This window comes from Trichomycterus rosablanca, chromosome 4, assembly GCF_030014385.1.
Source record: "Trichomycterus rosablanca isolate fTriRos1 chromosome 4, fTriRos1.hap1, whole genome shotgun sequence".
NCBI classification, from domain to species: Eukaryota; Metazoa; Chordata; class Actinopteri; order Siluriformes; family Trichomycteridae; genus Trichomycterus; species Trichomycterus rosablanca.
Genome location: NC_085991.1, coordinates 51,243,900 through 51,267,965, shown reverse-complemented (window position 1 = coordinate 51,267,965; position 24,066 = coordinate 51,243,900). Strand labels below are relative to the sequence as shown.

General features: G+C 41.1%; 1 protein-coding gene and 1 pseudogene across 1 annotated transcript in view; one reads left to right on the top strand and one right to left on the bottom strand.

Moving 5' to 3' along the window:
* LOC134312491 (tripartite motif-containing protein 16-like) overlaps positions 1-15,741 on the top strand; it is a 41,686-nt gene extending 25,945 nt beyond the window's left edge. The window contains exons 5-7 of the mRNA XM_062994482.1: positions 4,981-4,989; positions 11,856-11,906; positions 14,446-15,741. Coding sequence (XP_062850552.1) covers positions 4,981-4,989; positions 11,856-11,906; positions 14,446-14,981 — 596 coding nt within the window. The 3' untranslated portion in view covers positions 14,982-15,741. The remainder of the gene's footprint in view (positions 1-4,980; positions 4,990-11,855; positions 11,907-14,445) is intronic.
* The window catches only part of LOC134312489 (tripartite motif-containing protein 16-like), a 210,840-nt pseudogene that overhangs the window by 183,569 nt on the left and 3,205 nt on the right, over positions 1-24,066 (bottom strand).

The window sequence follows — 24,066 nt, the reverse complement described above, 5'->3', positions numbered from 1 at the left end:
AATTTCTCTGTTCCAGTTCTGTGTTAAAAATCTAAATTTGTTTACATTAACAAAATACAAAAAGGAATAAGTTTCAATATTGGAAATTTTTTCTTGTATCAGTTAAATGGATATTTTTTATACAAAATGTTTGGAAAACCCAATTAGACAAGTTGTGCTTTCTTTGTTGACTAAGAAGGCTGTTTCATTCAACTGTTTACAGAAAAAACACAATAGCAAAAATCATTGAAAGTTACATGTCCATTACATTTCTATGTAAAGTTATAACTTTACTTATAACACTACAACTATTTTCTTAAAGGTCAAATATGTTCGTTTTTGTAGTAAGAGAGTAAAACACAAAGAATAACATCTCAAAATAATACCAACCATATTTTTAATTCTTATCATTCTCCCCTCCCACCTTTAGTTCAGCAGAAACGAAAGTGAAACTAATCTGATCCTGTTCAGTCTGAGTGCAGATCTGTTTCGTGTCTGTGTTTGTAGTTTTGTTGGTAATTTGAGTTTCTGATTGCAGGTGAGTTTATATCACTTCTGTTTATTACAGTTTATTGTTACTTTATGTAGTTAAAATTGTTGATTTACTTTAAACTCTCTTGTTTTAAACATAACGCTCACAAACTAAACCAGGAAGTCTGAGCTACTGTAAATGACTTGCTGTGTTTATGTTTACATGCAGAAAATGTCGGAGGACGAATACAGCTGTCCAGTCTGTCTGGACACACTGAAGGATCCAGTAACTACACACTGTGGACACTGTTTCTGTATGGTGTGTTTTAATAAACACTGGGATCGGGAGGATGATAAGAGAACATACAGCTGTCCACAGTGTAGACAATTCACTCAAAGACCTGATGTGAGGAAAAAACACCATTCTGGCTGAAGTTGTGGAGAAACTGAAGAAAACAGAACTTCAAGCTCCACAACCTGATCACTGTTCTGCTGGACCTGAAGATGTGGAGTGTGATGTTTGTACTGGGAGAAAATACAAAGCTGTTAAATCCTGTCTGGTGTGTTTGGCCTCTTACTGTGAAACTCACATTCAGCCTCACTATGAATCTCCTGCTTTTAAGAAGCACAAGCTGGTTAAAGCCTCCAGACGACTCCAGGATCAGATCTGCTCTCAGCATGATAAACTGCAGGAGGTTAACTGTCGTACTGATCAGCAGTGTATCTGCATGTTGTGCACCATGGATGATCATAAAGGACATGATACAATATCAGCTGCAGCAGAAAGAACTGAGAAACAGGTAAAATACTATACAGCTCTCTTTAATATAAACAACTAATGTCTTTATATTATTGCTGCTTTATCACAGATATTACACTATGTTTCACTCTAGCAGAACATAATATTTTTTTATTTTAACATTTTACACTTTATTGGGCACATTTATCATGCAGAAACTTGCTCATAATATCAGGTGCACCTAACATTGGTTGGGTATTAAATAACAGTGATAATCATAATAATGATGATGATGATGATACTAGGTATTAAAGTTATTAAAGGAGATAAAATCACAGGAGCATAATTGGCTGTGCATGTGTCGGAACGTGAGCGGTCAGCACAATCATGTGGCTGGCTGGGCATATGTGAACTGTTTACCTATGGAAGAGATGGCACCAGAATAATCTGTATGATAATTTCAAAATGTATGACAAAGTTGAAGGATCACCTGGAATTTACATGGTGCAAGACATCTTCAGATGTTATTTAAAGTGTTTATACTACTAAACCAATTGACAAAAACAAAGTGTTACATACTAATTTCCCCTCACTGTAGTTTTTGGGGTGTTGACCCAGTTGCAAATTAGCATTTACACTGATGTTGTTGTTTGTGTGGTGCTGGTACACAGTACAAGTAAATTCTGAATTATTATTCTGTGTAGAAGCAGCTTCTGAAGATCCAGAGAAAATTCAAGGAGAAAATCCAGAACAGAGAGAAGGAACTTAATGAGCTGATAAACGCTGTGGAGTCTCACAAGGTAAGTTTGTTAAACAAAAAGCTCTCAGGATCAGTCAGACTCTCCTCCAAACACTACAGGTCATTAAAAACATTTTATCATGTTAATGATTGTTTTAGTTTGCAATTTATAACAATATGACTGTACTAAAATTGTATTTACTCCAAAAGATTTTAGGTGGAGAGGAGTGTCAAGTGTCAAATGTTTTAAATGTTATACAGTGGTGCTTGAAAGTTTGTGAATTTTCCCTTTAGAATTTTCTATATTTCTGCATAAATATGACCTAAAACATCATCAGATTTTCACACAAGTCCTAAAAGTAGATAAAGAGAACCCAGTTAAACAAATGAGACAAAAATATTATACTTGGTCATTTATTTATTGAGGAAAATGATCCAATATTACATATTTGTGAGTGGCAAAAGTATGTGAACCTCTAGGATTCACAGTTAATTTGAAGGTGAAATTAGAGTCAGGTGTTTTCAATCAATGGGATGACAATCAGGTGTGAGTGAGCACACTGTTTTATTTAAAGAACAGGGATCTATCAAAGTCTGCTCTTCACAACACATGTTTGTGGAAGTGTATCATGGCACAAACAAAGGAGATTTCTGAGGACCTCAGAAAAAGAGTTGTTGATGCTCATCAGGCTGGAAAAGGTTACAAAACCATCTCTAAAGGGTTTGGACTCCACCAATACACAGTCAGACAGATTGTGTACAAATGGAGGAAATTCAAGACCATTGTTACCCTCCCCAGGAGTGGTCGACCAACAAAGATCACTCCAAGAGCAAGGCGTGTAATAGTCGGCGAGGTCACAAAGGACCCCAGGGTAACTTATAAGCAACTGAAGGCCTCTCTCACACTGGCTAATGTTAATGTTCATGAGTCCACCATCAGGAGAACACTGAACAACAATGGTGTGCATGGCAGGGTTGCAAGGAGAAAGCCACTGCTCTCCGAAAAGAACATTGCTGCTCGTCTGCAGTTTGCTACAGATCACGTGGACGAGCCAGAAGGCTATTGGAAGAATGTTTTGTGGACGGATGAGACCAAAATAGAACTTTTTGTTACGTGGGGGGGAGGAAGGACCCAAGGATGCAGAGGATTTTAAATTAAAGGGTTTTATTTACAAATAATAAACATAATATACCAATAAAATAAAGAAATAACAAGAACAAAAAACACTTCGGGGAATCCCGAAGGCAGCCGGTGACGTCGGGGGCTGGAAAGGAACAGAAAAGCATACAAAAAGAAAAGGGGAAGCACGAGGCGCGAACCCTGGTCGCTCACCTCCTGGCTGGGAGCTTAAGCACGCTGCCACAGCAACGCTGAAAGCAAAACCGCTCCCAGCACTAAAGAGGCGAAGCGACCGGGTTCGCGAGGTGGGAAACCTCGCGCTGTTGGCCGAAGAAGGGGGGGTAACACCAACGATAGCTGGATGGCACGGCGCTTTCCAGCAGTTTATGCTGGTCAGCGCCATGCCAGCTACCGGGTGTGATTTATTTGCGGACTTCAAAGATGAAATGTAACGGCGCTGTCACCAGCCAAGGTGGCTGGGAAGTGGCCATTTGCGACGGCGCTCCAGAGGGCGGAACGCGACGCTGTCACCAGCGGTTTACGCTGGGAGGGGGTCGCGTTCCTATGGGCGCGATAATAGGATCTCACGGTGGCGGCGACACGGCGGCGGCGGCGGCTCGGCGGCAGCGGCCTGACAGCAGCGGCCTGACGGCGACCTAATGGCGGCGACCAGGCGGCGGCGGCGGCTCGACTGCGGCGGCCCAATGGCGGCGGCTCGGCGGCGGCGGCGGCCTGGCGGCGGCCCAATAGCGGTGGCCCGGCGGCGGCGGCACAACCTAGAGTTAAAAATAAACAAACATAAAAGGACACCGCAGTGCCAAACAAACTGAAAGAAAGAAAAGAGAAAACGGCCAACAAAAGCAGAAGGTGCGACGGCTGCAGCTCTGCACCTATCCCTTAAATAAGGGAAGGCACAGGTGCAGCCCGTTCGCCCTAACGAGCTGGCCAGGTATTTAAATGCACAGCTCGTTTCTGCTCTGTAAGGCCTGTGGTGTCAGGGAGAGATGGCACATTCCCCTGACGCCACAGAACCTAACACTTTTTGGTTTAAATGAAAAGCGTTATGTTTGGAGAAAGGAAAACACTGCATTCCAGCATAAGAACCTTATCCCATCTGTGAAACATGGTGGTGGTAGTATCATGGTTTGGGCCTGTTTTGCTGCATCTGGGCTAGGACGGCTTGCCATCATTGATGGAACAATGAATTCTGAATTATATCAGAGAATTCTTAAGGAAAATGTCAGGACATCTGTCCATGAACTGAATCTCAAGAGAAGGTGGGTCATGCAGCAAGACAACGACCCTAAGCACACAAGTCGTTCTACAAAGAATGGTTAAAGAGGAATAAAGTTAATTTTTTGGAATGGCCAAGTCAAAGTCCTGACCTTAATCCAATCGAAATGTTGTGGAAGGACCTGAAGCGAGCAGTTAATGTGAGGAAACCCACCAACATCCCAGAGTTGAAGCTGTTCTGTACAGAGTCACACCAGATACTGAAAGCAAAGGTTCACATACTTTTGCCACTCACAAATATGTAATATTGGATCATTTTTCTCAATAAATAAATGAGCAAGTATAATATTTCTCATTTGTTTAACTGGGTTCTCTTTATCTACTTTTAGGACTTGTGTGAAAATCTGATGATGTTTTAAGTCATATTTATGCAGAAATATAGAAAATTCTAAAGGGTTCACAAACTTTTAAGCACCACTGTAGATTTTTTTTTCAGCCACAGCAACTGGCCGGGACTGAACTCAATATGTAATTTTACTTGTAAAATGTTTAAAGCCATGAACATAATTTTTGTCCTATGTTTATTGTATTATTGCTGCTGATCTCTCTACTGAGAGCTACCAAACCTCGTTGTATAACTACAGTACAATGACAATAAAGTCTCTTATCTTATCACATAATTTTCCAAGACAATAAGAGTGACTTACAGTAGCCCTTCTAACCTTTCATGTTTTATTAGTTTATATTAACTTTAAAAGTACAGGATCTAGGCACTGTGTTTGTAGCTTTAATTTTATTTATTTTATTCATTGTTTTAATTTGTAACGCTATGTGGGCTAGACGGACAGGATGGGCGGACACAAACGCAGAGATGTGTGATAGAAACTATTTATTAATAAACACTAAACAAGACAAAACAGGCTAAACACACTAAACAGGCTGAACAGACTGAACAAGACTAAACCGGATTAACAAGGCTAACAGGGCTTACAAGACTAACAGGGTGAACAAACAGGCTAACGGACAGGCTAAACAAAGACTAAACAGGCTAAACAGACTAAACAGGCTAACGGACAGGCTAAACAAAGACTAAACAGGCTAAACAGTACCAAACAGACTAACAGGGCTACACAGACTGAACAGGACTAAACAGACCAACAGGGCTAAACAGACAGAACAGGGCTAAACAGACAGAACAGGGCTAAACAGACAGAACAGGGCTAAACAGACAGAACAGGGCTAAACAGACAGAACAGGACTAAACAGACTGAACAGGACTAAACAGACTGAACAGGACTAAACAGACTAACAGGGCTAAACAGGACTAAACAGACTAACTGGCTAAACAGACTAAATTACCAGGAGCAAACAGACAGAGTTACCAGAAGCAAACAGACAGAGTTACCAGGAGCAAACAGACAGAGTTACCAGCAGCAAACAGACAGAGTTACCAGCAGCAAACAGACAGTTACCAGCAGCAAACAGACAGAGTTACCAGCAGCAAACAGACAGAGTTACCAGCAGCAAACAGACAGAGTTACACTCAAATAATCTCCAACCAGCCTTTCCCTGAACCTCTCCTAAATAGTAGCAGCTGGGGCTAATTAGCCCCAGCTAACCAATCAGGAGAGGGAGGCTGGCTGGAGACTGGGGAGAGAAGGGCGTGGCACACTGGAGCACAGGATCACCCTGAGGCTCCAAGCGTGACAGTAGGCCCCTCCCCGAAGGCACGACTCCTGGCGTGCCCAAATACAAAAACCAAAAGCAAAAAGGAGGTCCTGGACCCTGAGGGGCAAATTTGAAGTCATTTAATATGCCTTGCGGTAGGCATGATAGGAGACCAGAAGCGCTGTCGGGGAGCGCCGACGAGAGTTCAAAAGCACCGTCGGGGGGCGCCATCGTGGGAACAGAAGTACCATCGGGGGGCGCCAACACGGAAACAGAAGTACCATCGGGGGGCGCCAACACGGAAACAGGAGCGCCATCTGGGGGCGTCATCTCGGAAACAGGAGCGCCATCTGGGAGTGCCGACGAGGAAACAGAAGCACCTTCGAAGGACACCAACTCAGGAACAGGAGCGCCGTCGGAGGACACCAACTCAGGAACAGAAGCGCCGTCGGAGGACACCAACTCAGGAACAGAAGCGCCGTCGGAGGACACCAACTCAGGAACAGAAGCGCCGTCGGAGGACACCAACTCAGGAACAGAAGCGCCGTCGGAGGACACCAACTCAGGAACAGAAGCGCCGTCGGAGGACACCAACTCAGGAACAGAAGCGCCGTCGGAGGACACCAACTCAGGAACAGAAGCGCCGTCGGAGGACACCAACTCAGGAACAGAAGCGCCGTCGGAGGACACCAACTCAGGAACAGAAGCACCGTCGGAGGACACCAACTCAGGAACAGAAGCGCCGTCGGAGGACACCAACTCAGGAACAGAAGCGCCGTCGGAGGACACCAACTCAGGAACAGAAGCGCCGTCGGAGGACACCAACTCAGGAACAGATGTGCCGTCGGAGGACACCAACTCAGGAACAGAAGTGCCGTCGGAGGACACCAACTCAGGAACAGAAGTGCCGTCGGAGGACACCAACTCAGGAACAGAAGTGCCGTCGGAGGACACCAACTCAGGAACAGAAGTGCCGTCGGAGGACACCAACTCAGGAACAGAAGTGCCGTCGGAGGACACCAACTCAGGAACAGAAGTGCCGTCGGAGGACACCAACTCAGGAACAGAAGTGCCGTCGGAGGACACCAACTCAGGAACAGAAGTGCCGTCGGAGGACACCAACTCAGGAACAGAAGTGCCGTCGGAGGACACCAACTCAGGAACAGAAGCGCCGTCGGAGGACACCAACTCAGGAACAGAAGCGCCATCTGGGGGCACCAACCAGGAAACAAGAGTGCCATCAGGGGGCACCAACGAGGAAACAGGAGCGCCGTCGGGATGCGCCAACTCGGGAACAGGAGCGCCATCGGGATTCGCCAACTTGAGACCAAAAGCGCCATCGGGGGGCGCCAACTTGAGACCAAAAACCAGCTGCGTGGAGCCTGGCGAAGAGGCTTCGGGAGTCAGGTGCGTGGAGTCTGGCGAAGAGGCGTCTGGAGTCAGCTGCGAGGACCCTGGCGAAGAGGCGTCCGGAGTCAGCTGCGAGGACCCTGGCGAAGAGGCTTCGGGAGTCAGCTGCGTGGAGCCTGGCGAAGAGGCTTCGGGAGTCAGCTGCGTGGAGCCTGGCGAAGAGGCTTCCGAAGTCAACTGCAAAAATCCTTGAGAAACATGATTAACCAGCTGCGAGGACCCTAGAGAGGCGTCCGAAGTCAGCTGCGAAAACACTGGAAAAACGTCATTAATCAGCTGCACAAATCCTTGAGAATCTCCTTGATTCAGCTGTGAGGACCCTGGAGAGGCGTCCAAAGTCAGCTGCAAAAACACTGGAGAAACGTCACTCAGCTGAGAAAACACTGGAGAGGCGTCCGAAATCAGCTGCTTGGACCCTGAGTATGCGTCAAAAGCCAGCTGTTTGGACCCTGGAGAAACTGGACTCAGCTGCGAAAACACTGGAGAGGCGTCCGAAATCAGCTGCTTGGACCCTGGAGAGGCGTCAAAAGTCAGCTGTTTGGACCCTGGAGAAACTGGACTCAGCTGCGAAAACACTGGAGAGGCGTCCGAAATCAGCTGCTTGGACCCTGGAGAGGCGTCAAAAGTCAGCTGTTTGGACCCTGGAGAAACTGGACTCAGCTGCGAAAACACTGGAGAGGCGTCCGAAATCAGCTGCTTGGACCCTGGAGAGGCGTCAAAAGTCAGCTGTTTGGACCCTGGAGAAACTGGACTCAGCTGCGAAAACCCTGGAGAGGCATCCGAAATCAGCTGCTTGGACCCTGGATATGCGTCAAAAGTCAGCTGTTTGGACCCTGGAGAAACTGGACTCAGCTGAACCTGAGTACACGGGACTGGAGCCGGCAAACAAACAGGGAGACCCCCGGAGCCCTTGGGGTCGAAACAAGAAACAGGACCATAAGAATTTTGGCTGGCTCCTAACGTGGACATGGGACGGTCACGAGCATGAGTAGCGGGCACTGGCACCCAGACCACATCAGCAGTGGGCACGGGGGAAAATTTAACTTCCCCAGTGGGCACTGGATGCCGGGTATGAGCTGCAGTGGGCGCTTTGCTGCATGTAGCGCCTCCAATGGGCTTAGGAGGTTGGGAAAACGTCCCAACACCAGACCTGTAAGGGTTCTTTCCTGGAAATTTTGCTCGCACGAGGCCCTCAAACACCTTAACCGAGTTCAGCTCAGCTCCCCTGTCAGACCAAAGCTGCCTAGCCCATTCACGAGCAGCACCCCTCAGTCTTGACATCATGAACAGAACCTTGTCTGTTTCAGCTGGCTGGGGGTCCAGAAGGTTCTGCAGGTAGAGCTGGCTCTGAAGAAGGAAGCCTCCGACAAATGAGTCTCTTCCATCATATGGAGCTGGCCTACTAAGCGGGAAGGTCTGAGGGAACCCCGTGGAGTCAAAATCAGGGAACACCTGAACAAAAGACATCTCGCTGTGTCCTATATTGGGAGATTATTCTGTAACGCTATGTGGGCTAGAAGGACAGGATGGGCGGACACAAACGCAGAGATGTGTGATAGAAACTATTTATTAATAAACACTAAACAAGACAGAACAGGCTAAACACACTAAACAGGCTGAACAGACTGAACAAGACTAAACCGGATTAACAAGGCTAACAGGGCTTACAAGACTAACAGGGTGAACAAACAGGCTAAACGGACTAAACAGGCTAACGGACAGGCTAAACAAAGACTAAACAGGCTAAACAGACTAAACAGGCTAACGGACAGGCTAAACAAAGACTAAACAGGCTAAACAGTACCAAACAAACAGACCAACAGGGCTAAACAGACAGAACAGGACTAAACAGACAGAACAGGACTAAACAGACAGAACAGGACTAAACAGACAGAACAGGACTAAACAGACAGAACAGGACTAAACAGGACTAAACAGACTAACAGGAGCAAACAGACAGAGTTACCATGGGCAAACAGACAGAGTTACCAGGAGCAAACAGACAGAGTTACCAGGAGCAAACAGACAGATTTACCAGCAGCAAACAGACAGAGTTACCAGCAGCAAACAGACAGAGTTACCAGCAGCAAACAGACAGAGTTACCAGCAGCAAACAGACAGAGTTACCAGCAGCAAACAGACAGAGTTACCAGCAGCAAACAGACAGAGTTACCAGCAGCAAACAGACAGAGTTACCAGCAGCAAACAGACAGAGTTACACTCAAATAATCTCCAACCAGCCTTTCCCTGAACCTCTGCTAAATAGTAGCAGCTGGGGCTAATTAGCCCCAGCTAACCAATCAGGAGAGGGAGGCTGGCTGGAGACTGGGGAGAGAAGGGCGTGGCACACTGGAGCACAGGATCACCCTGAGGCTCCAAGCGTGACATAATTTGCTTTATTTTTTAGCTCTGATGTGTGTATAAGTCTGGGTTTTTTCTATAATTAGATCAGATCCATACAATTATAATTTTTTAATAATGTTTTATAAATCAGTAAGTTACAATGCAAATTGTTCCATGCAATCTAAGCGAGTTTTACTATTACAAATTTGAAATTGTATTCTTTTCAAGTTTTAGCTTGTACTTAATTGTTGGAAAACATTGACCTTTTTCTTTTGATTTCACATGATGCACACTGTGTCACAGACCAACCAACCTTTTTTTAATCATTAGGTTAAGGTGCAGGAAAATATCTGAGTGAGAAACGTTTCCTCTGTCTGAATCTTCTAACAGCGTTCTGCACAGACATTGAGAGGATCTGTACTGAACTGATCGACTCAATTATCAGAAGATGTTCTTGGATGAAAGATCTGATCAGAGATCGAGAGAAAGCTGCAGTAAGTCAAGCTGAAAAAACAATTAAGCAGATGGGGCAAGAAATTGTAGATCTGAAGAAGAAAGATGCTGAACTGAAGCAGCTTTCACACACAGAGGATCCCATCCATTTCCTCCAGGTAACAGCACTAACAGTTATTATTAGATGTGACCTGACAGGGGTGACACCACAATAAATGTATGAGATGTGGATAAATTATTACTATAAAATGTGTTATAAATGATTATATAATTACATTATTGGTGCACCAGTCCAGCTAATAATAAATATTCAGAATGTGAAAAACTTGATGACAGTAACATTAAAAAGATAAGAAATAGTAAGAACTTGCTGATATCAGATACTGAGAGATTAGATTTAATATTGATGGATGTCTCTGGTAGACAGGTAGGGAAATAACAGGGTTTTTGGTGGACAGCCACACATTGAATAGATGGAGCTCTGGGTGAGGTTAATTATGTTAATAATTTATCTTAAATGTGGACATTTGATAGGTTGCAAGTCCCAGGGGCAGCTGGTAAAAGAGCATGTTCAGCCATGTGAAGGATGTGAACACAATTCTGTTAAAAGTGCGGACAGTAGATTTTACAAAACGTTTTTATTTAAAAACTAGATGTAAAAATGGGAGGGATTTTCGGCTGTGGAATAATTTTATTGTCTACAGTCTATAATTACCAAACATGTTTCCAGAAAAGCTTATAAGGCAATAAGGGAACTGAGGAAAATGTAGGACCAAAGTATGTTGTGAATTGACAGAGCCATGAGGTGAACTGTTTGTAGTTGTCTGAGGGTGAAATGTTTAACAACAATTAGCCAAATATGTAAGACTGTTAGCCACTTGTCCAACATGTCTTAAATGATGTGGACAGTAGGTGTGTTGACTTAACCATACAACATCACCAAATATTAGTAGTGACTGGTATTGATGATAAATGCGGTTTTTTATTTGTCTACTTTCTGTATACAGATGAAATTGTAGGTGCTCCCTAACTTTGCTCATTCAAGAAAAAAAAACTCCACTAAAAAGAATTATAAAAGCTGGGTAACCACTGCCAAAGTGACCTTGTTCCACTCACACAATAAAGTTTCATTTTGAACTGATTTGTTCAAATACAAGCATAAAAATTCATTGAATACTTCTGGACATACGGTTCATTTTAGAGATCATGAATCAGTGTTAATGTTATTTAGAGAAACGTCACTCTGTTCTTTGTGTCTCGTCCATCATTTGTGGTTCATCATCATCTTGTTGTTTCTCTATGAACATGATTTATCTGGATGTAGAGTTTCCAGTCTCTCTCGACTCCTGCTGGATCTGCAGAATCACCCGCCATCACAATCAGTCCTTTCCTCTCATTTGATAAGTCTGTATCTCAGCTGAGAGAAAAAGTAGAAGAATTCTGGGAAGAGCAGTTTGAGAAGATACCAGATGAAGGTGAGTTAAAGCACAACACTTTATTAATCCATTAACACTGGGGGAATATTCCAAATCTCTCAGACTGTGACCAGAAGTAAGGATCGAACCAAAGTTCCTGAGACATTGCTGTGTAGCACAGACTCTACCAGCTGCACCACCATGATGCCCACGACACTTTCTGATGTTAATATTTATTTACTGTGATTAGTGATTGTACTGTAACTCTTTCTGTAGTGAAGAAAGTCCAGATTATTTCACCTCCTGAACCTAAAACCAGAGAAGATTTTCTACAGTGTAAGTTTCTCACAAACACAAACATAAACAGCACTGTAAAATAGTATTTGCACCCCCAAATAATAAAAAAACACAGATTTTCTTACATTTAATTTGACTTTTATTTGATGTCAGACAGGATGAACCTGAGATATTTCATGTTTTATCTGCTCAACTTCATTTCATTTATTAATATAATATAATACAGTGGTACCTCGTTATACGTCCTTAATCGGTTCCAGAACCTTGGACTTATACCAAACAGGACGTATACCAAACGAATTTTCCCATAGGAAATAAGGGGAAAGTGATTAATCTGTTCCCATGAAAAAAATCCTATTGTTATTGGCATATTATACGTTGATAGGGTTGTATAAAATTATTTATAAAACATAGTTCCGGTCCTAAAATCTGATTGGCTGAGCTGCGTTTAAAGCCGCTGTTAAATCCCCGATAAAAGCGCACCTGTGACCACCTCACATCATTCCATATTAATACGCCACTGAAAAGAAAACAAAAAGAAACTGTACAAACTTGGTTGAACACTATTTTAAGTCATGTACTACACATGGAAATGTCCAGATTAATATAAACAGTAATCTTAATCATTAAGCGAGTGTTTCGTCCAAGAAATAGTGTAATAGTTTGCGAATGTTATGTTCGCCCTCATGTTGCCTAGCAACACGGCGCTCCGTTAACGGGACTACAGTACCTGTAGTACAGTACCTGAGAGTTAAACGAGTAGTGCGCGGTGTCATGACTGATTTTGACCCATACAAGTTCTAGCATGCGAGTCGTATTCCAAATAAAGGTCGTATACCAAGCTAAATTTTTCTTATCCAAACAGGACGTATACCAAGTTGGACTTATACCAAAGCAGACGTATACCGAGGTTCCACTGTACAATAAAGTTGCCGTTCTTTTTCACCACTTTAAAGACGTTTTGCCACCGAGGAGACCAAGTGATTTAGTGTTTCAGCTTTTATTTTGTCTCGTTCTTCCTGCAAACACGTCTTAACGTGTAACAGTACGGGGTCGTCGTCACATTTTTCCTTTCAAAATTCTCCACACATTCTCTATTGGGGCAGGTCAGGACTTGCGGCTGGCCAGTCCAGTACCCGTACACTCTTTTTCCACAGCCATGCCTTTGTAATGTGTGCAGCAGGTGATCTTGCATCGTCTTGTTGAAAAATGCTGGACGTCCCTGGAAAAGACGACGTCTTGAAGGCAGCAGATGTTGCTCTTAGATCTCAATGTACTTTTCTGCATTAATGCTGCATCACAGAGTGTAAATTACCTTTACCAAGGGCACTGACACACCCCCATACCATGACAGACCCTGGTACTGACACGCCCCCATACCATGACAGACCCTGGTACTGACACACCCCATACCATGACAGACCCTGACTTTTGTACTTGTTGCTGATAACAGTCTGGATGGTCTTTTTCGCTTTTGGTCCAGAGCACACGTCTAAAAAAACGACCTGGAATGCTGATTCATCTGACCACAATACGCGTTTCCACTGTGTGATGGTCCATCCTAGATGCCTCCGAGCGCAGACAAGTCGATGCTGCTTCTGGACATGGTTAACATGAGGCTTCTTTTTTGTACAGTAAAGTTTTAAGTGGCATTTGTGCAGTAACTCTGTATTGTAGAGCTTGATAAAGGTTTGATAAAATAATCCCTCACCCATGTGGTTATGTCAGCTATTGTTGAGTGGAGGTTCTTGATGCGGCGCCGTCTGAGGGATCGAAGATCACGAGCATTCAGATTAAGCTTGTGTCCTTGGCCTTTACGCACTGAAATTCCTCCTGATTCCTTGAATGGTTTAATGATATTCTGCACTGTAGAGGGAGAACATGCAAATCTCTTCCAATCTTTCTTTGAGGTTCATTGTTTTTAAACATTTCAATCATTTTCTCACACATTTGTGGACAAACTGGATCCTCTGATCATCTTTACTCATCAGAGACTCAATTGCCCCTGTCCCAACTTTTTTTGGAATATTTTGCAGGCCAGAAATGCAGGAATGGACGTTTATTAATAAATGAAATAAAGTTGAGCAGATAAAACATTAAATATCTCAGGTTCATCCTGTCTGACATCAAATACAAGTCAAAGTAAATATAAGGAACTCTGTGTTTTTATTTTATTTTCATTATTTGATTTGGGGTTGTAATGTGATCAATTGCAGCTGTGCACACATGAATAGGGCACTTTATACACACACACACACACACACACACACACACACCTACACACACAGACACCTTACACTTACATCCACACACACACTCATAGTAACACAAACACGCACTTATAGTAACACACACACAATCAAAGTAATGCAAACACAAACATACACACACTCAGAGTAACACACACATATCAACACACCTACACACACTCATAGTAACACACCTACAAACACATACACACATAGTAACGTGCATAACACTTACAAATACACACACACACACTCATAGTAACACACACACACATAGTTACACACACTCTCTTTCATGTTAATTGCTGTATGTTGTGTTTCCTCTCCAGATTTCTGTCGGTTCACACTGGATCTAAACACAGTAAATAAACACCTCCATCTGTCTGAGGAGAACAAAGTAGCGACATGGAGTGAAAGATTACAGTGGTATCCTGATCATCCAGATAGATTTGATTGTTACACTCAGGTTCTGTGTAGAGAGAGTGTGAGTGGACGCTGTTACTGGGAGGTTGAGTGGAGTGGGGATGGTGGGGTTTATATAGCAGTGTCATATAAAAGCATCAGCAGGAAGGGACGTGGTAATGAGTGTGTGTTTGGAGGTAATAATCAGTCCTGGAGGTTAGAGTGTTCTCCATCCACCTTTTTCTTCTGGCACAAACGCAAAACAACTGAAATTCCCACAATGCGGAGTTCCTCTAGAATAGGAGTGTATGTGGATTACAGAGCAGGAACTCTGTCCTTCTACAGCGTCTCTGATACAATGAAGCTCCTCCACAGAGTTCAGACCAAGTTTACTCAGCCCCTCTACCCGGGGTTTGGAGTTTATTATGGATCAACAGTGAAATTGTCAGATTCAACAAATTAAATGTAAAATTTACATGAAAGTGTAACATTAAACTGTTTGTGTGATTTTAGAATCTTGTGTGAGGCAGTGATACATTTATGAAGATTTTCTTTTAAAATGAAACATTTGAACATTTTTAAATGTATTACAAACCATTTATTCAGTGCCTGATTTCTTCTTGTTTTGAATATTAAATGGCTTCAGATCTGAAAAAGGCTGCAGATCTCTTGGGTTTAAACCTCACATCTGCCCACTGTTTGCAAAAGGTTTGGTATGTTCTCTATGTGTTCACATGAGTTTCTTTCTGTACTCTGGTTCCTCCCACCTCCTAAAAGCCAGCAAGTTATTTGGCAGCTCTATACTGCTCCTGTATGAGTAAATAAATCTGTTGGTGTTTGCCTGTTATTATTTGGTACCCTGTCATGGGTGTATTATTGCATTAAGCCTGTTTTCTTTTTAGGTGGACCCTGGACCCACCAAGACCCTGATTAGGAAGGAGCAGCGAACATTAATAAATGATTGAATGATTTTCTTGAAATTACTGAAATGATTACTACATATATTCATTTAAATGTGATGTTGTTTGTTAATGTTTACAGATTCAATGTTTACTTCATCCTGGTCAGGGTCGTGGTGGGTCAGGTAATGATGGCTGTTTGTCATTTAATTAAATGATAAATTTGATGTTTTGTATTTTAATTTATGTTTTCACTTTTATTGTTCCTGGGGAGAAAAATAATCAGAATAAAATTTTAACACTCATTTATTTTATGTTGTGTGGAAGCCTAATAAATAAACTTGTTACTAACCTGAAGTTTCTGGACTTTGTTTCTATTAAATAGTAAAAGAGGGATCCAGACACATTAAATATAAAATATATATAATATATAAATAAATGTACTTTATTTAGTCAATACTCGCAACAATCATGGAAGTTATAAATAGACTACTAAAGTGCAACAGTGCTTTATAAAGGTTCTGACCCCAAGAGCAAAATGAAAACACAATAATGAAAGAGTGTAGCACATACACCTCTATAATTTAACCTTAAAGCAACCCAATCAGAAAGAATATACACAATCAATATCAACCAAAATACAAACAAAGAAATAAAAATAACCACTACCCAAAAGCAACCCTAAGTCCAACTGAGGTCATAAGTGCTCACTCAAAAGAAAAATACAATAAAGGAAAGCCCTGGGTCAGTACACTGAGACTTCACAATATTATTTAAGACCTGTAAAGCCAATTAAGTAATATTGCACTAAGAATAGCATTAAAAATGTTAAATACCGATAGTGTGGTCAGTTATACAAATCACCTAAAACTATGCAATTAGCTATGGTGGTCAATTATACAATCATTTAAAACCATGCAGCTAATATTGGTGGCTCAGTAAGTTTACACATTGCTAAAACTAATTTTACAGGGGAAAACAGTGGGAAAAACCATGGGAAAAACAGTGGCCTACAGGCAACCAGGCCCGGCTCCACTAATTACTGCACAGGTGTACTCAACATGCGGACAGTGACGTCAGGGGAAACTGTGGTCAAACTCTATACAAAGGCGTGAAGGCGAAACCGGTTAGTCAGTGGTATCCAAAGACCAACACATAAGCGAGGCTGGAGACCTGCTTGTATCTCCTGAAGAGATTCACTTCGGATTTACTCGTAAAACACCGAACTCAGCTCCCATGGCAGCGACAGTCACGCATGCCAAACGACCCGGCTGGCTCCCCCTTTGTTCTGCCGAAAGCAGACGGTACAGGTGACCCCGGGGCTTTTATCATCTCAATCAACGTCCAGCATTAATTACCGCGATTCTCCTCACCTGCGCACAATTTATGAAAACGCCACAAAACGCAAACAAACCATGCAAGACCAAGAGAACTAATAAAAAACATAACTTTGCACCCCCATTTCCAATAAGTCAGCTCAGTCCCACCAAATAAATTAAATGCTTCTAATATTTGTGACAGATCTGTTCATGTTCCAGCATGACTGTGTTCCTGTGTATAAAACGAGGTACATAAAGACGAAGTTTGATGAGTCTGGTGTGGAGGAACTTTGGTTGCCTTCACAGAGCCCTGACCTCAACTCCACTGAACTTTGGGATGGGACACTGATTATGAGCAAGGCATTCTGGTCCAGCACATCAAAATTGCTTGACTAAACAGACACAAATTTCCACAGACACACTCCAAAGGAGTGGATGCTGTTAATGCTGAAAAGCATTCAGTACAACTCCATATTAATTGCTATGTTTTTGGAAAGAGAGCTTATGTACAAGTGTCCACATGCTTTTTGGCCATGTAATGCATGAAATCATGATCAGCTTAAACGCTACAGTCGTTACATGATTGTATAAAACTGATGATGGCATTATGCATGCTAAAGCACCCAAATTAGCTAGCTAGGCTAATGTAGCTATGTTATTAACTATTACATTAATTATTAACTATTTAATTGGCTTGTAAATCACCATAGTTACAAAAAAGTCCGGATATAAAGTGTTCTCTTTTTCCCTTCATATCTTAATCTAGTCATTTTTGATTTCCTGTTACTACATTTCACCCTTGAGATGAGCCAAGGCTTATCAGCCAACATTACTGCCTGACCTCACAAAAAGTTCATGGTTTTGGAATGAGATGATCAACAAGCTGGCGTTCAGCTGTCCACACACTTTTGGCTGTATAGTGAACCAGAGTGTATAAACTTTAATGGTAGGTGTGTAGATGATAGTTGAAGTTTATGTGAGTCTGATTTTCCGTGTGAGCTTTACAGAATCTAAATCCACCCTCGTCTCATTCTTCTTTATTTCTTTTTTTTGAAAAGCTTTGATCTGAAACATTAACAGTGGAATTAAAACAGTAAAAGTGATCACATGAGCACACAGGAACTCATGAACTGTTTAATGGTTAAAGTTTTATGAATTGACACAAGTGTGGAATTTATGGCACAAATGAGCAGCTTCTCTATCTGAAGAAGAATCAGAGTTAAAAGAATCAATCTTCTTCTCATCAGATGAAGAAACTCTTGCTTTAATCCGGCTCTGACAGAGCAGGACAGAGTTGGGCAGGTCGGCTGAATTAATTAACATATTTTACTCATGATGAACTCAGGAAAGCTTTGTGATGTAAAAGAGGCTGGAGTGAAATGGGACGCGGTGGTGTTAATTGCAGTGAGCTGGATTCATGACACTGTGCTTTACATGTTCAATAAATGATCTCAGCAATAGTGACAGTGCTAGATGATAAAATGCTACATTTATATAACTAAAAATATCTAAACTACATCCAATTCTAAAACCATAGGCATTATTATGGAATTGTTATGCCCACTGCACCTATAACAGCCTCCACTCCTCTGGGAGAACCTTCAACAAGCTGCTTCTGACTAAATTGTGATTGTACATGATACACCATATCTGTGCAGTACATTAACTAGCCAGCAGAGGCCGCAATTGCAACACTAAAGAGAAATTCCTTCGGCCTGCCCACTTCACACATATTAACCAATCATTTCTGTGTATAGGCGCAGGCCAGCCAATAGCAGAGCTGAGATTTGAACTTGAGATGATTTGACGTGTTTTTACTCGGTTCCACCCAAGCACCCAAAATACCAGATTTTGTTTTTCTTCATCTTGTTTCACCAGCTTCAATTTTATTTATTTTTTTTGGAGGTTTCTGACCTTTTAAGACACTCAGCACAGTTACACAAAAAATCGTGTTTCATGTATTTTAATGGCTACATAAGACGAGCTCCATTTGTATGAGCACAAATTACTCACCAGCTAGTCAATCATTATTACAAATAAAGAATTAGAAGGCCATGAAGAACTTTATAAAGATTTCTACATCAGCAAGTGCTTATTCATACAAAACTATCAGGTACAATATTTACAAAAATATCAGATGTGATAACTTTGACTTTCAAATATTGAATGAGATTAGATTGTTTTTTTGTTTGTTTTATTAGGATTTTAACATCATGTTTTACACTTTGGTTACATTCATAACAGGAACGGTAGTTACTCATTACACAAGATTCATCAGGTTATATTGAACACAGTCTTGGACAATTCGGTGTCTCCAATTCACCTCACTTGCACGTCTTTGGACTGTGGTAGGAAACCGGAGCACTCAGAGGAAATCCACGTGGACACAGGGAGAACATCCAAACTCCACACAGAAAGGACCCAGACCGCCCCACCTGGGAATTGAACCCAGGAACTTCTTGCTGTGAGGCGACAGTGCTACCCACTGAGCCACCGTGCCACCCCAGATTAGATTATTAGAGATAAATAATGTTACACGCTGAAATATATCTGTTTCCCACCATGGTAAATCATTAATAATTTTTCGGAGGAATCATTAACATATGATCAGTCTCTTCATATATATGAATATTTATAACATAATAATAATAATAATAATATTTACATTTTCTGCATTTAGCAGACTTTATCCAAAGCGACTTACATTATAGTTACAGTATACAGTCTGAGCAATTGAGGGTTAAGGGCCTTGCTCAAGGGCCCAACAGCAGCAACCTGTGAATCGTGCAACTTTGTTATTCAGAAAGTTTGTATCAAACAAGTAGCCCTTCATATTATTCAGTACCCTTGAGGTAGCTCTCGGTCTCGAAAAGGTTGGTGACCCCTGCTCTAAGATCTTAATGTACTTTTCTGCATTAATGCTGCATCACAGAAGTGTAAATGACCTTTGCCAGGGGCACTGACACAACCCCATACCATGACAGGCCCTGGCTTTTGGACTTTTCTGCCATGCCTTGCTCAAAATCAACGTCCCATCACAAAGGTGTTCAGAGGAGTTGACGCCAGAGCTCTGTGACGGCAATCAAACTTCCTCTGCACTCATTAAACTTTAACATTAAACATAAAAATACATCTTTATGTACCTCGTTTTATACACAGGAACACAGTCATGCTGGAAGTTAACTTTAGTAAGATTAGTAACATTAGTCAGTAATCATTTAGTAATATATTTTATATATTTAACAAATGTGCTTAATCTTCCCTCTTTTACAGTTTAAAAGAAACAAATATGTGTTTGTTGTTGATAACTTTATTTGGACTATAAATGCATTTTATTATGCAAGTTGCCAAAAACAGTTCAAATCCTTTTAGCAAAAGACTTATAAATGTGAAATGACTTAATGTAAAGTGTAACGATTCTAAGATTGATGCTTTTAATTTAGTTTCATTTCATCTCTTTTGTTTTTGAGTATTCTTCTACACAATATTGTTGTAATAATGTAACACTGATAAACATTGATGGTTATATTGCAGCTGTGACATTAAAATGTTGATTATAGTGACTTGCTTGTAGCCACAGTCAGACATAAACAATCAAGTACAGAGTATAAGAATTAATCAGGCATAATACAGAAGGTTTACGGCTGGTGGATAAAGTGTCATTTGTATATTAAAACAAATCTAAATCAAGACACCCAGGAAAGAACATCAGGAGTTTAGAAGCTTCAGGTTAGTAAGACGTTGGTACTTCACTGGGCTGCTACACAATATGAAAGAATTATTGAATTAAATTTAATTCTGATTATTTTTTATTTTACAGAAACAATGAAAGTAAAAAATCAAAATACAAAACATCAGATTATATAAAATGTCTTAAACATCTATCAGCAGCCTGACCCACCCTGACCAGGATGAAACAGATAGCAAAAATAAAAATTGAATAAATTAATACATTTGTAAAAATGAATTAAAAATATCACATTGTTTTAAGAAAATCATTAAATCATTTAATAATGTTCACTGTTCTCTCCTAATCAGGGCTATGGTGGATCCAGGGTCTTCCAAAAAAAGAAAACAGTTTTAATGCAGGAATAAACCCAGGACCGTTTAATCACAGGGAAACACGCACTAACAGATTTGTTTACTCATATGGGAGCAATTTAGAGCAACCAATCCACCTACTGGGCTTTTTGAAGGTGTGAGGAAACCAGGAAACTCATGAGAATACATAGAGAACATACCAAACCCAGATGTAAGGTTTAAAACCCAGGTCCCCAGGAAATCTGAAGCCATTTATAAAATCTTCATAAATGTATCACTGCCTCACATGATTCTAAAATTACACAAACAGTTTAATGTTACACTTTCATGTATATTTTATTTCTTGAATCTGACAGTTTTACTTTTGATCCTGGATAAACCCAAAACCCCGGGTAGAGGAGCTGAGTGAACGTGGTCTGAACTCTGTGGAGGAGCTTCATTGTATCAGAGATGCTGTAGAAGGACAGAGTTCCTGCTCTGTAATCCACATACACTCCTATTCTAGAGGAACTCGGCATTGTGGGAAGTTTAATTCCTTTGTTAATGTGACAGAATGAAAATCTGGATGGAGAACAGAACAAACTCCAGGACTGATCATTACATCCAAACACACACTCAGAACCACGTCCCTTCCTGCTGATGCTTTTATATGACACTGCAATATAAACCCCATTATTCCCACTCCACTCAACCTCCCAGTAACAGCGTCCACTCACACTCTCTCTACACAGAACCTGGGAGTAATAATCAAATCTATCTGGATGATCAGAATACCACTGTGCTGTTCCACTCTGGGTCGCCACTTTGTTTTCCTCAGACAGACGCAGGTTTTTATGTGCTGTGTTTGGATCCAGTGTGAACCGACAGAAATCTGGAGAGAAAACACAAAATAAACCAATTAACATAAAAGTGTGTGTATGTGTGTGTTTAGATGTGCATGTGTTTGTAAGTGTGAGTGTTATTATAAGTGTGTGTGTACTGAGTGTGTATTTTTGTAGGTGTGTGTGTGGTACTATAACTGTGTGTGTGTTTGTTACCATGTGATTGTAGATGTGTGTGTGTAGGTGTGTGTTTAAGTGAATGTGTGTGTGTGTGTGTGTGAGAGAGAGAGAAAGAGTGTGAGTGTTACTATGTGTGCATGTTTGTATGTGTGTGTTTGTAGGTGTGTGTATGTGTTACTATGAGTGTGTGTGTGTGTGTAGATTTGTGTGTTACTATGAGTGTGTGTGTGTTTGTAGATGTGTGGGTGTGTTACTGTGTTTGTTGCATTACAGAGTGTGTGTGTATGTTTGTATGTGTGTGTATTACTGTGTGTGCGTTACCATGTGTGTGTGTTACTGTAAGTGTGTGTGTGTTTGTAGGTGCGTGCTTTTGTTACTTCAAATGTGTGTTACGTGGTGTGTGAGTTACTGCATGTGTGTGTTGCTTTGCGTGTGTGTATGTTACTATGAGTGTTCTGTTTGGGTCAAAAATGTTTGGACAGCAGTTTTTTTTGTATTCATTTGAGGGGCGGCCTTTTATGTTGTTGGTGATTTCGATAAAGTACAGCTGGTGGCTTCTCTGTAACCATATAAATAGGGCTACTAGAGCACCCATTAATAGGCAGATGCAACAGTGGTGTCTAGCAAAAACCCAACAGTGGTATGTAGTAGAAGAAGCAGTGAAGAACAGATCTGCAGCTTTTATTCTTCATCAGATCAGAAACACATTTCAGTTCAGCTTTAACATCTCGATTCAGAAAAAAACAGCTGATTCCTTTTAAACAGCAGCCACTAAGCTCATGGAAAAATGTAGCCTGTCTGTCTATGGACAGTGTCACCAGTGATGCAGCATAATAATTTAATAATAATTAAATGCATTAAATGCATATATTTTTGGTGATTCCTGGTTTAGATCAGACTCTCTCTTAGCATGATTTTAGTTTAGTTTCCTGACTTAGAGGTAAGAGACCACTGTTTAATGTACATTTATAAAGATGTTCAGTCACAGTAGCCCTATATACAGTAAATGTGCACATTTGTATTAGTGATTAAAATCCTAATTAAAACATTATACTATCTGCATTATTAAAATTTCAGGACTGCCATTAAATGTGTATTGTTTCTTACAAAACCTTCCCAAATTGGGCATGGCCTGGGTCTGGTTAGTGAAATTTGACCCAATTGCCAATTGAATTTGGTTAACTGATTGATTTAAAAGCTAAAAGGGGCAATTATTTTTTCACACAGAGACTTTTTTCCATCAATAAATAAAAACATCATTAAAAAATCTTTGTCTAATTTTGAAAGTAATTTGATGATCTGAAACATAAGTGAGAAAAATATGTAAAAATAGGGGTAACGGGGTGCAAATACTTTTTCACAGCACTGTTTATGTTTGTGTGTTTGTGAGAAACTTACAGTGTAAATAATCTTCTCTGGTTTGAGGTGGAAGGATCTGAACCTCCTTCACTGCAGACAGAGTTACAGAACAATCATTAATCACAGTAAATAATCCTTGTCTGTATTGTATTTTTCGTGCACTGCAAGCATCTGTGTAACCAAAAACAAATTCCTTGTATGTGTAAGCATACTTGGCCAATAAAGCCCGATTCTGATTCTGATTCTGATTCTGAAATAAATATTAACATCAGAAAGTGTTGTGGGCATCATGGTGGCAGAGCTGGTAGAGTGGGTGCTACACAGCAACATCCTGGCAATTTAGGATTAATCCTTACTTCTGGTCTCAAAGAAGGCATGTTCTTCTAGATCCTCTAAATTACTGCCAGATCTGAGTAAGTAATTAATTGTGCATGTTTATTGTTCAACACTGCATGATGAAAGCACACCTTGTGCCCAGTGGTTCAGGTGTCACTGGAGACACTGTGACCCTGACAAGGATAAAGTGTTGAATTAAGTAAATAAATGAATTGTTTTGTTAAAAGTTCATGTTGGTGGATTTGTATGTTTTGTTTAATATTTGACTCTCAGGTATTATGGAGACAATCAAACATTGAGGGCTTTAACTCACCTTTATCTGGTATCTTCTCAAACTGCTCTTCCCAGAATTCTTCTACTTTCTCTCTCAGCTGAAATACAGACTTTGTAACTTCATCAAATGAGAGGAAAGGACTGATTGTGATGGCAGGTAATTCCGCAGATCCAGCAGTAGTTGAGAGAGACTGGAAACTCTACATCCAGATAAATAATGTTCACAGAGAAACAACAAGATGATGAAGAAACACAAATTATGAACAACACACGAAACACATTTTACATATTTTTGTACTGATTAACCTTTTTGTACTGAA